This window comes from Siniperca chuatsi, linkage group LG3 (assembly GCF_020085105.1).
Source record: "Siniperca chuatsi isolate FFG_IHB_CAS linkage group LG3, ASM2008510v1, whole genome shotgun sequence".
NCBI lineage: Eukaryota > Metazoa > Chordata > Actinopteri > Centrarchiformes > Sinipercidae > Siniperca > Siniperca chuatsi.
This window is the reverse complement of record NC_058044.1, coordinates 21,117,858-21,134,962: the sequence shown is the minus strand read 5'-3', so window position 1 is coordinate 21,134,962 and position 17,105 is coordinate 21,117,858. Positions and strand designations below refer to the sequence as shown.

Here is a 17,105-nt window from a genome sequence, read left to right as displayed (position 1 = left end):
TAATTTTGCCAGAACATAAGGTGCTGTTATGGAGATCAGTTTTAAAGTCAGCAACACTGCCATTTATTGTCTAGTACAATGTTAGTAACAGAAAGCAATGTTAACTAAAACTGATGTCTTATATTTAGATTGTTTAATACTTCTGGGTTTAAGATGACATAAATTCCTTCATCACTGAGTTACTTTCATAACATTTTAACACAAAGCATCTTGTCAGCATTGCTAAAATCTTGTAAATTTACTGCCAACTTAAAGGGTTGAAAAAATAAAGTTTATTCATCAGCCCAATGAAGTGAATCATCATCAATGAAGTCATAAGCAGGTACAAAAAGAAAGAATGAGGATACACACGCACTCTCTCTAAAATACAAACACACACGCACACCAAAAAGTTTGACATACAGTTTCCCGGGAATCAGGTCTACACCCAGTGATATAACTGAGTGTGAACATCAAAAGCTGACAGAAACACTCAAGCTGTGTTGCCATCTGAATAAGGCTGAGCTGCTAGCAAAGAGCAAAACACTCAAAGGTAAGAGCCTGTCAAATTAATCTGTATATTTTGTACATTTTTATTGTATTAGCAGTAATCTTGCACAATTGATTGCTTTAAAATTTCTTCTAGTATCCTAATAAGTATTTGTGGTAGTATAGGCATGTATACATTTTTTTCGTTCTACAAATATGTAGCCTACTGTATTTGAGACTAAGTCAAATATTTATTTGAAAATATTTAGGTAGACCACACATGAACATGTGAGATAAAAATATTAGACTTTCCTCAAAATATTTTTCTTTTAAATAATGTATAAAGTTATAATGTAACAAGTTATTCATTTGTTGCTTGGGTCTTTAAACAAAACATTAACATCCAGACATTAGAATAATTAGACAAGTTTATAATTTACAAACAATTAAGGATGCATGCGCAGCAGGGGGGTAGAAAGTGTAGCCACGTCATAGCTAATATATGGATATTTTCAGTATTTAGAAACTTGCTGGAAATAGGTAAAATTACTTTTTAGAGGTGGATTTATATGTGACAGTCATTGTTGCATTTTACTACTCGTCACACATTGATAGACATCTGTTGGCTCTAGCTACAGTAGCTAACATGACACTGGAATTCCAGGGACATACAGTGGTGTGAAAAAAGTGTTTGCCCCCTTCCTGATTTCTTGTTTTTTTGCATGTTTGTAACACTTAAATGTTTCAGATGATCAAACTAATTTAAATGTAATTCAGCCACATTGGAGGGTTTTCGAGCATGAACTGCCTTTTTAAGGTCATACCACAGCATCTCAATAGGATTCAGGTCAGGACTTTGACTAGGCCACTCTGAAGTCCTCATTTTGTTCTTGTATACGGCAGCTACTAGCAGTAATAACGCTAACCCTGACCACACAAACAAATTGTCCCAAATTCATATTACATAGTGATTCTAAGCAGGCTTTTGGTATGTGTTCACACTGCTAAAGTGACAGTATACTCAAAGCAGACGGAATGCATCCAAAATACGGTCAATTTTTAAGTGTGCTGTTGATGGATACTCTTCGCCCACAGTGCAATGGCAAAGTCTCGAAAAACTCTTTGGGGGGAAAAAAGTATTAAATTGTAGGAAAAACATTTTGAAGTCTATTTGTGAAGTTAAATTTGCGGTGAAAGTTGCAGTTTGATTTGTAATTTCCTGTTAATATAAAATGGTAAAAGTATGTTGATATTTTTGTATACTTAGTGCTATGACAATTAGTGTGTAGTACATACTGTAAGTATGGATTTGGGACGTGGTTAAAGTTAGCTCTATTGACAGTATGAGCTGTCTTACCTTGAGGAAACTGTTCCTCACCAGGTTCTGCACAAAACAACTCCTCACGTTCATCTCCCCATAAGCTCTCAATTATTCTTGTTTGTTTTCTACCCCCATGCATGTATGCACATTTCACAAAGATATTGCTTAGAAACTTGTCTATAGTAGTTATGAAGTAAAATTATATGACACAAATTCAATTTTAAAAAACTGCTAATCATAAGCAGCAAATTTAACAAAGATATGACCTTTTACAGTTGTATGCAAAAGTTTAGGAACTCCTGACAATTTCCATGATTTTCATTTATAAATATTTGGGTGTTTGGATCAGCAATTTCATTTTGATCTATCAAATAACTGAAGGACACAGTAATATTTCAGTAGTGAAATGAGATTTATTGGATTAACAGAAAATGTGCAATATGCATCAAAACGAAATTAGACAGGTGCATAAATTTGGGCACCCCAACAGAAAAATCACATCAATATTTAGTAGAGCCTCCTTTAGCAGAAATAACAGCCTCTAGACGCTTCCTATAGCCTGTAATGAGTGTCTGGATTCTGGATGAATGTATTTTGGACCATTCCTCCTTACAAAACATCTCCAGTTCAGTTAGGTTTGATGGTTACCGAGCATGGACAGCCCGCTTCAAATCACCCCACAGATGTTCAATGATATTCAGGTCTGGGGACTGGGATGGCCATTCCAGAACATTGTACTTGTTCCTCTGCATAAAGGCCAGAGTAGATTTTGAGCAGTGTTTTGGGTCGTTGTCTTGTTGAAATATCCAGCCCGGGCGTAACTTCAACTTTGTGACTGATTCCTCAACATTATTCTCAAGAATCTGCTGATATTGAGTGGAATCCATGCGACCCTCAACTTTAACCAGATTCCCAGTACCGGCACTGGCCACACAACCCCACAGCATGATGGAACCTCCACCAAATTTTACTGTGGGTAGCAAGTGTTTTTCTTGGAACGTTGTGTTCTTTTGCCGCCATGCATAACGCCCCTTGTTATGACCAAATAACTCAATCTTTGTTTCATCAGTCCACAGCACCTTATTCCAAAATGAAGCTGGCTTGTCCAAATGTGTGTTTGCATACCTCAAGCGACTCCGTTTGTGGCGTGTGTGCAGAAAAGGCTTCTTTCGCATCACTCTCCCATACAGCTTCTCCTTGTGCAAAGTGCGCTGAATTGTTGAACGATGCACAGTGACACCATCTGCAGCAAGTTGATGTTGTAGGTCTTTGGAGGTGGTCTGTGGGCTGTTTTTGACCGTTCTCACCATCCTTCGCCTTTGCCTCTCAATATTTTATGTGGCCTGCCACTTCTGGCCTTAACAAGAACTATGCCTGTGGTCCTCCATTTCCTCACTATGTTCCTCACAGTGGACACTGACAGCTTATATTTCTGCGATAACTTTTGTAGCCTCCCCTAAACCATAATGTAGAACAATCTTTTTTTCAGGTCATTTGAGAGTTGTTTTGAGGCCCCCATGTTGCCACTCTTCAGAGGAGAGTCAAAGAGAACAACAACTTTCAATTGGCCACCTTAAATACCTTTTCTCATGATTGGATGCACCTGTCTATGAAGTTCAAGGCTTAATGAGCTCACCAAACCAATTGTGTGTTCCAATTAATCAGTGCTAAGTAGTTACAGGTATTCAAATCAACAAAATGACAAGGGTGCCCAAATTTATGCACCTGTCTAATTTCGTTTTGATGCATATTGCACATTTTCTGTTAATCCAATAAATCTCATTTCACTACTGAAATATTACTGTGTCCTTCAGTTATTTGATAGATCAAAATGAAATTGCTGATCCAAACACCCAAATATTTATAAATGAAAATCATGGAAATTGTCAGGGGTTCCTAAACTTTTGCATACAACTGTATATTACAAAAGACTGAGCTATTTGGCCATTAACTTATTTATGAAGAACTTGTCCATCCTGCCTATCACAGAAAAGATATCTTTTCATTCTGTATGTGTCCACTGAAGTAATCACTTTATGCCAATCTGTAAACAATGGCATTAAAAACTGACAGTCACTTGTACTTAATCTCAGCTGTTAGAATTCATGCAGCGAAACAGGTTTTAGTTTCAATGTAATGTGATTATGTCCTTTGCCTATAATTGTTTGTTTTTGGTTCGCTGTAGTGTCTTATTTACAGTTTCCTCCTTCCTGATTTTTGTGCTCTTTTTTTCCCCTCGGCTCTTGTTGTCGTGTTATACCTGGTCCACTGCTAATAACCTCTTTGTGCTTGACTACTGTGTATCTGTTTCCAGCAACCCATTGTGGAATATACAGTAGATTGATCAAATTACACCAACCAGGAACTTCTTACATAATTTTGTTTGGACGATAACAGAATAAAGCACAGTGACACTTTTAAATCTTTATATAGGCTAGATCAGAAACAAAACTAAAACAAATTTCCTGCTTTTGTTAGGGGTTTTGTTTTGTTGATGCCAGAAGTTTATATGATGTAGATTCCATATATTTGGAATTGTAAATAAAACGTTTTTAAAAAATTAATAAAGACATTAAGAACCGGTGAAGGAAATGGTTGAAAACAAGCAGAAAAGGTGTTTGGACAGTTGAGAAGGGTTTGGAGACAGTATCCATCCAGATTTTTTCTTCTTTTGACTTCACTCCTCTTCCTCCTGGCTCCATTACAGCTCCATTATGGCTGCCAGACGGACAGTCATGCTCCTGGTGGTGGTGGTGCTCTCCCTGACAGGCCTTGCTCACTGCTTCCAACCAGTCTTCTCAGTTGATGGGACTTCCATTACCCATCGTGACATCACCCGAAGGGCGGTCCTCAGAAAGACAGCTGAGGTCTGCCGAGACATTGCTGCCTCTGAGGGACGGGACTTCAGCCTGAAGGTGAGGTCTTATTAAAGGAAATTAGGGTCGCTTTTTGGACAGGGAAACAAAATGATATTGAGTTGATGGAAGCTGAAAAAAAAGGATCAGTTATGACTGGATTTTAAAAGTGAGATCATCTCCAAATTTGACCCTTTTTAGATATTCAGTTTTGATCACATTTCATTATGGATATTCCTGGATGTTCCTGGCCCTTTCCTGATATCTGGCATATATCATGCCCCTTTGTGCCCAAGTCTCCTGAGTATTTTTTCTTCACAAAGTCTGATATCACTTATACTGATGGAGATACATCAGCTCACACGTCCAGTGGAGTAGAGTGTGTTTTATACAATATAGAGTTTTCCCATCATGCAGTCAATCACTAGACATTTCTTCCTTCCCAGATTGATGACAACCTGTCAGTTAGCAAGGTGCAACTGGCCTGTTTGTCCACACCCACCTCCACTGACATGTTCCAAACTGCCATTAATGATATCTACTACAGCAACGAGAAGGTGGATTTCACATTCGCACAGACAGTGAAGTACCATTTTGACAATGAGGCCTTCCAGGAAGGACGGAATATGATCACAGCAGGTAAAACTTCAATTGTGTTTCTACATAAGATATCCATGACACAAAAAACCCCACAATATCAAGGCCATTTATTGACTGGATCCTACTTTCCATATAAATGTAATAAGCTTGTTGGAGACTGTCCTCCCAAGAAGGACAGCATAGCATCACTGGAGCAAGTGCCCCAAAATGGCATATGTTTATGTTCAAGTGACAAAGCCCTGTAGGTGATGTTGTTATGTACAATATCCCACTTATTACACAGATACTTACAAAAGAAATCAATAATTTGACCCAAATAGTGATTTCATTGTTTTAAAAATGACTTTAAAACGTTTTGCCACAGGACTTCTTTCTACGGATTGATATGATTGGACTCCAGAGTCTATGATCAGAAATGTTTCCATAGCAACGGTCTGCTCTTCAGAAGTAACAGATTATAAAATCCTGTAATTAAGCCGTTTAAAGGAGGTCCTTCCGTCACTCTGTGTTTCGTAACCTTAATTACATGTTTATTATTGTAACCATGACGACGAAGCTCCCATAACCTTATCTTACCTAACCTGCTTTACCTAACCTAGAGGGCATGGGCAAATGACATATTCTGTCGTTTAATTTGGAGGACTTGTTTCAGTGTTCTGTTGAAATAGAAATATACACAACTGCTGGTCAACTTCTTTACCACAAACAGCAAATATTTAAAAAGTTAAAATGAGTACGACATAGCAAAGCATTTTCTTTTTGACCGACATGTTTATTGTCATTCTGTGCCTTTAGTTGTTTTACTAAAGAACAGGTGACCGTGGCCACAAACACTAGATAGACAAAGGACAGATGCGCTGTATGATATGATAGCGTGGCTCCTATGACTGTGTCATATCTTGCTGGTGGAGAAAGATAACTTGATCAGGGGGAGATGAGGTGCAAAACCTACAGTAAATAAACGGTAACAAGAGTCTACAGCCATGCTAGCAGCTCTGTGAGTCCGTACTTAGGCACAGCGGTGATTTGCGCTAAATGCTAACATGCTGATGTTATTATGTTTACTACGTTCACCATCTCGGTTTAGCATGTTAGCATGCTAACACTTGCTAATTAGCACTAAATACAAGGGAAAGCAGAGGCTAATGGAAATGTTTTGTAACTACTTTGTCATAAGTAATGAACAAATGGAATTTTGACCTGATGATGGTGCTAGATGGAAAATGAATCACCCTTGTCACTGACCGAATGACTGACTGAGTGATTCACAGCACATTACTTCCTCATTAGAAGCCTGTTAACAGAGAGAAAACCACAGCGTGGACTAGCAACAGAACTGAAGAATCAGCGCTGAACGTCGGCCGTATGGACGGTGATGCTACCTCCAATAGTTGATGACCTCATGGTCAAGTCATTAGGATGCATCATCAATTCATCCAATAGTCCTGTAGCTAGACAGTTTAACTGGCTTTTGGCCCTGGCAATGAAAACAAGTATAAATAGAAATGAAATAAGGGCAAATAAGAAACACAAAAAATAAAGAGAGCAATGCAGCAATAATCAGCATTTACTTCAGTTCAGCTCACACACTATTATGTTTTTCTGTTGAGGTGTGTCTTCTGTGAAGGCTAATGTGAAGCTGGGGAACTTTGTCACAGGGAGGCAGACTCTTGGTCTAGTCTGTCACACCCTACAGGTGAGGTTGATGATTATTTTGTTACCACAGCTATTTCTTTTTCTGTATTGATGGTGGTACCATTTTGTAGGGAAGAGGCAATGCTGGTTTCATAAATAATGTTACATATTCTGTATATTAAGGACTTCTACAGCCACAGTAACTGGGTGGAGCTGAAGAAAACCACTCCTTACAGCACTCTGATCAGACCAGACCAACCTCTGGAGAACTTGGCAGGTAGGATCCTGCCGTTTGAGTGGAGTGTATGGTTTAAACAGCAACAGCTTGGTCCACAGATTGAGAACGCACATCGTCACCTTGATACATCATCACCTGCCTGTTAACTATACATGCACTCACTCTGCCTTGACTTAAAAAGCTTTACAAGCACACACACACACACACACACACACACAAATCCACAGATGACAATCAATATATTGTTACTCAATATACACACACCCACAGTTTAGTACCAACCAAGGCTGACTTAAACAGGGCATAAAGTAGACAACTGTTCTGTGGCTATATCCTATTTCCAAATGTATTACTGTGTTCCAGGACCAGATACTCCAACCTGTAGAAGCTGCACAGGAAATATTTGTGCTGACAACATTCTGCCTGAAGTGCTGCAGCAGGGGCTTCTCACTTCAGGCTACTTCAATAGCTTATCTTCAGCAAAACCTGCAGGTAACTTTTTATGTATCTTCTACATTCGTGTTTAGTATGCAAAGGTACTCGTGCCATGGTTAGTCTTTTGTTTACAAGTTTAGCTATGGTTAGTTAGCTAACTAGCTGCCATAACCTTAGTAGCCTACAATATTTATCAGATCATCATTGGCAAAATGGTTTTCACTCAAAAGAGAGATAAAGATAAACCACAATCAAACTGAAGTGTTGGTAGAAGTAGTCAGGTCCATGTAAAAATATAAAAAGCTTCTCCAAGAAATGGATACCCATGAGCTTTGGACTTATAATATGGCAACCAAAAGGTGTATTCTCCTACCTGAGATCTATCTACACCTGGGTGCTGTTGTTCATCATGTATTTAGTGCCATCCTGCTTCTTCTGCTCTAAGGTAAATGTAGCCACGGTGGTTCGTCTGACAAGTCCAGCCAAAAGGACCCAGTGGGGGGCATTAATAAGGATGCTGTTGAGTCCAGTCATGGCTCACTTCACAACAAAGCAGCTAACCTGGCGGTGGATGCCACTATGGAGCTACTGGAGGACATCAGAGGAGCAGTCGGAGACAAGAACTTCCTGCGGTATGGGCCACATTCACCTGAGCCATTGTGTGTGTGCGCACATACAATGGATGCACAGGGGAGCTATAACACCAAATTAAAGTAAAGATTAAGAGCATGCTACTATTACTGACTTGGGTGTGCAACAGTACCTGCTGGGCCTTAGACCATCCAGAGCTCTGGCAGTCTGGATTTACATGATGATAAATCTCTTCACTAATTTCAGTTTACTATGGTTCAACCCCAAACAGCTTGCAAGTAATGTACAATAACAAAACAATATGCAAAAAATGAGAGATTTACCACATCTGATCTGATCAGGTTAGCACACTCTGTTTCTAAACACTTTGTGCTCATAAGCCACTGCATGACCCCTAACCTCCTAGCAGGATAATGCACATAAGTAACACCCGCGTATAACATGAAGAGCTAATTGTGTTTTGTCTCTCTCTTGTTCCTGCAGATTGATGGGCCTCTCCCAGTCCTCCGTGTTGTGTTTTGTCATTGACACCACAGGCAGTATGAGTGATGACATAGTCGAGGTTAGGAGAGTTTCCTTTGACATCATTGATCGTAAAAAAGGAACACCGCAGGAGCCCTCCGCTTACATACTGGTACCTTTCAACGACCCAGGTAGGTAACTCAGAATTTTACAGATGTTGCATATGTTGCCTATAGCAGCTACCAAATAAAATACAATTAGTTCTACAGTTAAAGCAAAAAAAGTGAAAATCTGCAAGCTCTACTTTATCTACTACTTTATCTCATATCCTAGATTTCGGACCTGTGATAAGGACAACCGATGCAGACACCTTCAAAACCAGCATCAACAGGCTCACTGCAAGTGGAGGAGGGGACCTCCCAGAGATGTGTTTGTCTGGACTGCGGGTGTGTGTCTTTAATTAGTCACTTTGTTAGTATTTGAGTAGTTTTCTTGGAATCATTCATTTGGAGTTCTGTAAAGCAAAAACACCAATATGATCATGTCGTCATTATATGACTCCATAAATAATCATTTAATTATCGGCCATCATGTTTTTAGTCTAATAGATCAAATGAATAACAGTTTTTCCTGTCCTGTATATGACTGAAAGCTTGCACTGACATCAGCTCCACCCTCCTCTGAGATCTTTGTCTTCACGGATGCTCCGGCCAAAGATTTCTATCTGAAAAGCACTGTCACTGCCCTTATAGAGAGCACCAAGTCTAAGGTAATTCTGTGTCGAGTTTTTACCATTCTTGCACTTCAGACGTTAATGCAGCCCACAGAGAAATGGTAAAATAGAATGTATTTGGGCTTATGATAAGATCGCACAGCCATATCATTACTAAAACACTCTGTTTCACTGTGGGAACTTTTAACTTGAAAATGTAATGTCAACAACTGCCACGATAAGCATTTGTCTTCTACTTTAATGCCAAACTTATGCATGAGTCATGACATGAGTGGTGCAAAGTGATAACAGTATTGTGTTGTAACTTATCAAACTGCAGTATGAACTGAACCCACAGCCTTAGTTAAATACAGATTTTGTCATCAATAAATCAGTTGACTTTACATATACAACATGCATCGGAGAAGATAGAAAATGACTTATTCCGAACATGAACCCAGTTTTAGCTTTGTTTGTCAATAGTGTAATTAATTTACCCACTTCTTATATTGCACTGTATAGGCTGTACATACAGTTTATATTTTTTATTTATCCTTATACGTTTAGGTAACTTTCATGTTGACAGACGCCTTTTCCAGACGACGGCGCCGCAGTGATCAGCAAGGTTTCTCATCACGTGCCCTGAGCCAATCAGACGCCCAGCTGTACCGTGACCTAGCCCAAGCCTCTGGAGGTCAGGCCATAGAGGTCACCAAGTCAGACCTCTCTCTGGCCACTACTGTTATAGAGGATTCATCAGCCAGTGCTGTGGTAAGACATTGAACAAGAAAATTTATAGCTGAGTGAAGATGGTATTTGCAAATTGTGTACTGCTGTATTTTTGTAAATTTTTCAGTCTTTCCATATTGATTCCTCTCTCACAGCAGTTTCTGTTCCTTCCTCTTCCAGGTGACAGTTTTCCAGGCAGTGATGAATCCTGGAAGGCCTGATAATTTTACGTTTACTGTTGATGCATCAGTAAGCAACATGAAAATCTACATCACAGGAGCCTCATCTCTCACCTTCAGTCTCACCAGCTCCACAGGTGTTGTTACTGCTATTGTTTCTCAAGTTAAAACTAGTTTAGATTGTTCCATCAGCCTTTTACTCCCTCCATCTACTGCCATTAGAAAAATATTTAGCTTTGTTTGTGCTGGTAGACAACAGTGTTGTTTTCAACATGTTTCCCTCTCCACCAGGTGTATCTCAGAGTTCCAGTCAGTCCAGTGGTCCTCTGGCATCCTTCACCACAGTGGGAAACCTACGTCGTTTAAGCCTCAACACTGACAATCAAACAGGATCATGGGAAATCAGTGTTAATTCCAATAACCCCTACTCTGTTAAGGTCACAGGTCAGTAGTATGATGAATTTAGAGTGAGTAGATGAGATGTTTTTTAAAAAATCTTGATGATCTGTTTTCTGTGTATGTACATCAGGTCAAAGTTCAGTGAACTTTGTCTATAACCTTGTGGAGGCGCACGAGGGGGCCCACGCGGGCTTCAGTCTTAAGAACGGACGTCCTACTACAGGTCGGACTAATTTCAGCATTTATAATATATTATAAAACATATTATAATACCGAAGCCTGTTTCTTCATTGTCGCCAACATCACCTTCTTTCCCAAAATTGTTAATAGTGCCCTCTGTCATGTTCTATTAAATAAAGTCCAACCCATCAACCCTAAACTAGTCTTTTCCTGAGCCTCCCACTCTTCTTTAGTTAATTATGTTCATGTCTAAGGACCTGTCACAATGATAATAATTTTCCTTTTTTCTCTTGCCGCAACTTTCAGGCAGTAATGTCACCCTCTTGGTCACTGTGACAGGAAGTGACACAGTGACACTCGCGGAGGTCACTCTGTTTGACAGCTCAGGGCCAAGAGAGATCAATGGATCATTGCAGGCATGACACATGTTACACTTGATAAACTGAAAAGACTGTACCTGTGTGTTTAGCCAATTAACTACAAATGAAGGATATACTTTATATTACTGATGCCCATTTTTCAAACAAAACCCTTATAAAGTTAAGTTTTATAAGAGTTTTCAGATTTATTTCATACCTAGGAGGAAGCTACTGGTTTCAGTTTGTGTTACTGCACTTTCCTACAACTGATTTTCCCATAATGAATGTCAGGGTGACAAAATGCTTCACTTAACAAACGTTTTTTTTTAACGTGAAAGAGGTCAGGGATTTATGATTTGTAGTTAATTACGTAAAACATACAAAACCAACAATGTGCTCTTTTCAAGATGTAGCATGATTTATTGATGCAATGGGAATTATTTTTTTCTGAATGAAAACAAACCTGTTTTTTCTAAATTACAAGGTAGAGCTGCAACAGAGACACGTTTTGCATACCCTTTAATATAAATTCTGTAGATGTACAATATTGTATTAGCAGCAAGCAGGCAGCTCATATAGCACTGAAGACAAGGGGTAGGAGAAGTGAAAGAATGATTAAATATAAATAACAGTCATACACTAACTACTCTGGTTGAATCATGGTTGATTTATTTCTACCTCGTGACTCAAGTGTGCGGCATGAATAATCTGTGTTTTTCTCATCGACAGTCATTCGGCAGTGGTAACTTCCTGGTGACATTCAGTGGAGTCCCAGCAGGTGAGTTTGTGGTTCACCTTAGAGGAGAGGACAGCAGCTCCACCTCCAGGTCAACACCGAGCAGCTTCCAGAGACAGGCCTCCACACAGATCAAGACCTCAAGCATCGTTGTTACTGTGAGCTCAATCACATTCTGTTTTCCGTCTCAGTGAAGAAGTTCTTCACTTTGCTTGAAGATTTGTAAAGGTAATGCTGGTTGGCAATTACGGACCAGTAAAAGGACCACTTGTATATTCATATACTCCAATGAATGGAACCAGTTTGATCATAGTTGCAAACCAGCTTCCCAGTTGCAGTGTTGATATGATATCACATTTCCAACATATAAAGGGTTCAATCTCTGTCTTCTGTTTTCTTCATTCCTAACTCCAGCTCCATTAATTGGTTAAAAACGCTTTCTCTGGCTGTTTTTTTTATGTTTCAAGCTGACTAAAATGAGAATCCTGTAAAAGGAGGCTTATATATGTATTTCTAACTAAAAGACTGGGGCTATGTCCCAGGCATAGTCAGCATTCCCACCAGCCATCCATATAGAAGACGTGGAAAAGAAGATAGCAAAAGCACTGTACTTGTATTTCAGTGTAGAGATAGTTAGTGTTATAAAATGTAAGATCATCTCGTTCTAACATAACTGTGTTTGGCTGCTTAGCTTACGTACTTTTTTGTATTTTCAAACAGTTGTTTTACACTTTTGATGTTATAAGAGAAAAGGCTTTTAGGATGAAAACTAACGTCTTTGCCAAACGTAACACTATTTCGGGGAATGTTGCCGGGGTTACTGGAGTGTAACCTCAACATATAACAGAGAGACAGAGGGAGAAGTAATTTTCATCATTCTCTTTTTATTTCTTTACATTTCTCTACTTCTCAGTAGTAGTATGATGAATTTAGAGTGAGTAGATGAGATGTTTTTAAAAAAATCTTGATGATTTGTTTTCTGTGTATGTACATCAGGTCAAAGTTCAGTGAACTTTGTCTATAACCTTGTGGAGGTGCATGAGGGAGCCCACACGGGCTCAAATCAACACCCATCACCATATTATTACATACGTTATGTAAAGAAATGTTTAACCTTCTCTCTTGCTCTCCTTCCACTTTTCCAGGCCCAAGCCAACAACATCAACATAGAACCAGGTTCCACCGTCTCCATCCCTTTCACAGTATCCTCAGATGCAACTGGGACATTCACAGTGCAGGTCAACAACGACCGGAGCTTTTCCTCCACTTCACCCAGCACTGTCAACATAGCGGCAGGAAGTGGAGGTAAAGCCAATGGCACCGTAACCTTGACAGCACCAGCCAGTACTGCATCAGGAACAGATGTGACCCTTACCATTGAGGCACAAAACGCAGGTGCCACTGACATCAACTACGCTGTCCTCAGGTTTTCTGTGGCTGCCAGGGTAAGAGAAAAAAATATTTAGCTGGATGGGGAATGAAGCAGAGTAAGGAAGTGTTTTGGTTAAAAAAAAAAAGTCTACATACAGTATCACAGTTCTGCATTGCCAAATCTCTTATTAAACTCAGACATTTCAGTCCCTGAGCAGCTGATAAACCTTATAACGGGAAGAATGTTGAAAATACAAACTCACAAGATAGTAGTCAATCTTCCTAGCAATCTTCCAAAAAAACTTGGAAGATTGGTGCAAAGTAAGGAAAAACATGATTGACTCAAGAAAGGTGTCTTTTGATAAGTCAGTGCAAACCATGTAAAATCAAAGATGGTTCAGGCTGTCTGCAGCAGTGGCAGGATTGATATATATCTTCAGCAGTCCAGTTCATGGAGGAGGACATCCTAAGCCATCTGTGATTTTACATTGACATTAAAGGGGAACGCCACTGAGTTTACACATCAAAGTCTCTTTATTTCAAGTACTACTGCATATGCAAAAAAAGCAGTATAAAGCCTTTTGTGGCTCTACCTGGGGCTGCACGAAATCTGATAAATTGCCTCAAGTGATGTCACTTGAGTCAGCGTCAGTTGGGGCTGAAGACAAGTTTTAAATTTAAAAAAATCTGGGTGTGTGTAGAGTTAGAAAGCAGTGAGCTTACCAGACCTCTATAGCCCGCTCCTCATCTCTGTTGGAGACTAGTGGCTACATTAGCCCCTACTAGCATAACGCACCTGAATCTCCAACCAGACTGTCAGCAGTTGCATTGTGGGTAGAGATGAGCAGATGATACTGAAGCTCCATGTCAAGTGAAGACTACATGAATGATGACATCCGAAGCTTCAAACGTCACTGGTGCTTCGGAAAGCGCTTCATTCAGTTTGACAGTTTTACAGCTAAACTATGTGATCGGCACAGGAGAATAATTGAGAAATATGATGATGTACATTAGAAAGACATAACCATAAGTATGAGAACATTTCCTCCTGATACCAAGTAATAATGTAATTTAAAAAATGAAATATCACATAAATATGAATGTGTGGAACAGAAAAGACGATATCTCTGGTTCTGCTGCATCGATTTGATACTTTTCTTTATTTTTTAACTGTCCATTGTGAATATTATAGTGCAATGCTAAAATGGTGGAATAGTCTTTGAAAGGAAAAGATCTTTCTTGGTTGGACTAAATCATACGTTTTTGCTAAGAAAATAGCCAAGCATGTTTTCAACATGTTTCCCATAACTAAATTTATGACCCACTTAGTGACTGAAATGTCTGGATTGGTGATCTAGAATCGGGATCAGGGCTAGGGTCAGCAGTAGGTTTGGCGTTAGGGTTAAAGTTTCAAGTCAGGCAGTATGTATGCCATAGTTACCATTTTTCAACATTAAAACATCATCGCCAAATTGTTTAGAATATTCAGTATAATGGTCAAATACAAGGTATACTAAGTGCAAAAAAGTTTTTATTCTGCACCAAAGAGAGAAAGAATTTCACTTCTTTGTTTTTTTCTTTGATTTGACATTGTTATGGTGTTATTTATTTACTGTATGTACTGTACACTACTGTGTCGATGTTTGTTTTAAGGATTACAGGTGTCAAAATACGACTCATAACCGCTTAAATTAACTGTCCAGGTTTTGTTTATTATTTGTCTTATTGCTCTCTCTCTTTCCAGGTGACAGATTTAGCCGGTCCAATGTGCCAGGTAGTCAGTATATCAGGTATCTGTCCCGCCTCTTCATCGCTCTGTGCTTCCTCCCAGTGGGAGTTCATCGCTAATCTCACCGATGGCATCAATGGAACCGGCATTGAGAGCATCACTATCCGCAAAGGGAACGGAACCCGAAATACCAGCACAGTGGCTGGAGCAGGGGGAGAGAACATTACAGTGGTTACCTACAGCGCCTCCTGCTGTTCACAGAATGTAGAGCTGGCTGCTGTGGACAGAGTGGGAAATGTGGGGACATGTGTGGGACAAGCTAGAGCACTTACCACGCCTGCTCCTATGACTTCAACTCCCCCTGTTACTCCAACTGTGACTACAGCTGCAGTTAACACAACATCCACTGGGGGTCACACTTTGAGCATATCACACTGCCTCTGGATCAGTGTTGTGGTTTCTCTCCTTTGAAAGTAAAAGAGACCAATGGAATGAAATAATCATCATGTGCATCTCTTAATGTTTGTCATTTGAATGTAGAAGTGCCTGAAATGGCTGCTAGATTCTGGCTTTAAGAAAATATTGAATTCAATGGAAAAATCATCAATCATCTCTCTCACAAATCAATGGTCAATGTTTTTCCATAAGTGTAAGTGTACCTAGTTTCTTTCAACCTGCCTTGTCTACTTAAATTAAAGCATGTGACTTCTGAAATTTCCGAGAATGTCTTTCAGCAAACGACTACAGAAAGTACCTGGGCATGTAAGTGAAAGAAATAATTCTAACACTGTGAGAGCAGCAGAGCAGTAGTTGTTCCATCTTAGAAAAAGCGTGTTTAGTCTTAGTCTACTCGATCATTTTGATGTACTTGTACTTTACTCTGGTATTTTAATTTTATGCTACATTATACTTACTATAATTCAACTTTAAAAATATTGTACTTTTTACTCCACTACATTTAACTAGTTACTTTGCAGATTCAGATTTTACATATGCAACATATGATCATCTTATAAAATATGATGCCTTGTTAGATCAAACTACCCAACAGTATGAAGTCATTAAAATTAGCTCCATCTCAGCCAGCTACAGCATTAATACGCCGCGTACACAGCAATGCATTCAGTAATAAAAATCCAATAATATAATATTACACTCCAACAGGCATTCTGCAGCCTGATGACTACTTTTACTTGTGATACTATAAGTACATGTTCCTGCTCACACTTTTGTACATCTACTTAAGTAAAAATTTGAATGCATGACTTTTACTTGGAAGTAAAAGATCTTAGTACTTCTTCCTCCATTGACTGTAACATCATACTGTATGTATGACTTGGCTGGTGGTAAAGAGGGTTAAATATATACAGTAGTAAGATACTGTTAACATGCAAACTGCACAGTATGGTTTTCATGGACAAAACATACATAATGGGTTATGTGAAACAACATCATAAAGACAATGAATAATAACACTGTTACAATAGCTAGTAAAGTTTATTTGTCTATTTCAGAAAAAGTAAAACAATAATTACAACAAGAATCAAATGAACCTCAAAGGGCAGTAAAAATATAACAAATACAATAATAGTTAAAGTGGAAGAACTAAGAGCGACTTACAGCAGCCGAACACGAATGGCACTTCTGGGGCCTGTTTCACAAAGCAGGATTAATGTAGAAAGCTGGATAAGCCAGAACCACACCTGATCTCCAACACAAAGTGCAGTAAACTGAGCTGCTCCTGGTTTCACTCAGTGCAGTTCTGCAGCTAACTCAGTGATCCTGGATGGCGAGACCGGTCCCAGTTATCAAGAGACAGCACAACAGCCTGGCCGAATGCTAACTGCATCAGGAGGAGTGAAAAGCTTGGTCCTTTTATCCAAAGAAATAATGATAAACTAATTTAGATTTTCCTTCAAACAATACAGCAACCACAAAATCAAAGTACAGCAGGTTTACTACAAAAAAAGAAACAACAGAAGAGCCAATCATTTCTCAATTAACATGGCAAGTAAACATCAAAGCAGCCACCCCACTAAAAAGAAAAGCTTCAGTTTGTTTCACAACTTGTACAAATAATTTTGCCCTGCAGGGTCACCAAAAGCA

At 39.1% G+C, this 17,105-nt stretch overlaps 1 protein-coding gene across 2 annotated transcripts; it reads left to right on the top strand.

Moving 5' to 3' along the window:
- The first annotated feature begins 386 nt into the window (after positions 1-386).
- Positions 387-16,872, top strand: LOC122873478 (von Willebrand factor A domain-containing protein 7-like). 2 transcript variants are annotated; one of them, XM_044190221.1, is made up of 18 exons: positions 387-532; positions 4,497-4,704; positions 5,091-5,283; positions 6,855-6,940; positions 7,063-7,156; positions 7,481-7,609; positions 7,998-8,184; positions 8,627-8,796; positions 8,939-9,051; positions 9,258-9,374; positions 9,885-10,088; positions 10,227-10,362; positions 10,517-10,669; positions 10,755-10,847; positions 11,111-11,220; positions 11,893-12,057; positions 13,045-13,344; positions 15,015-16,872. In XM_044190221.1, the coding sequence occupies exons 2-18, from the start codon at positions 4,504-4,506 to the stop codon at positions 15,468-15,470; spliced, it is 2,907 nt and encodes a 968-aa protein (XP_044046156.1). In that variant the 5' UTR covers positions 387-532; positions 4,497-4,503; the 3' UTR covers positions 15,471-16,872. The 2 variants fall into 2 exon arrangements, with proteins under 2 accessions (XP_044046156.1, XP_044046157.1); XM_044190222.1 differs by lacking the exons at positions 387-532; positions 4,497-4,704; positions 5,091-5,283 and adding an exon at positions 6,298-6,616.
- The last annotated feature ends 233 nt before the right edge of the window (positions 16,873-17,105 follow it).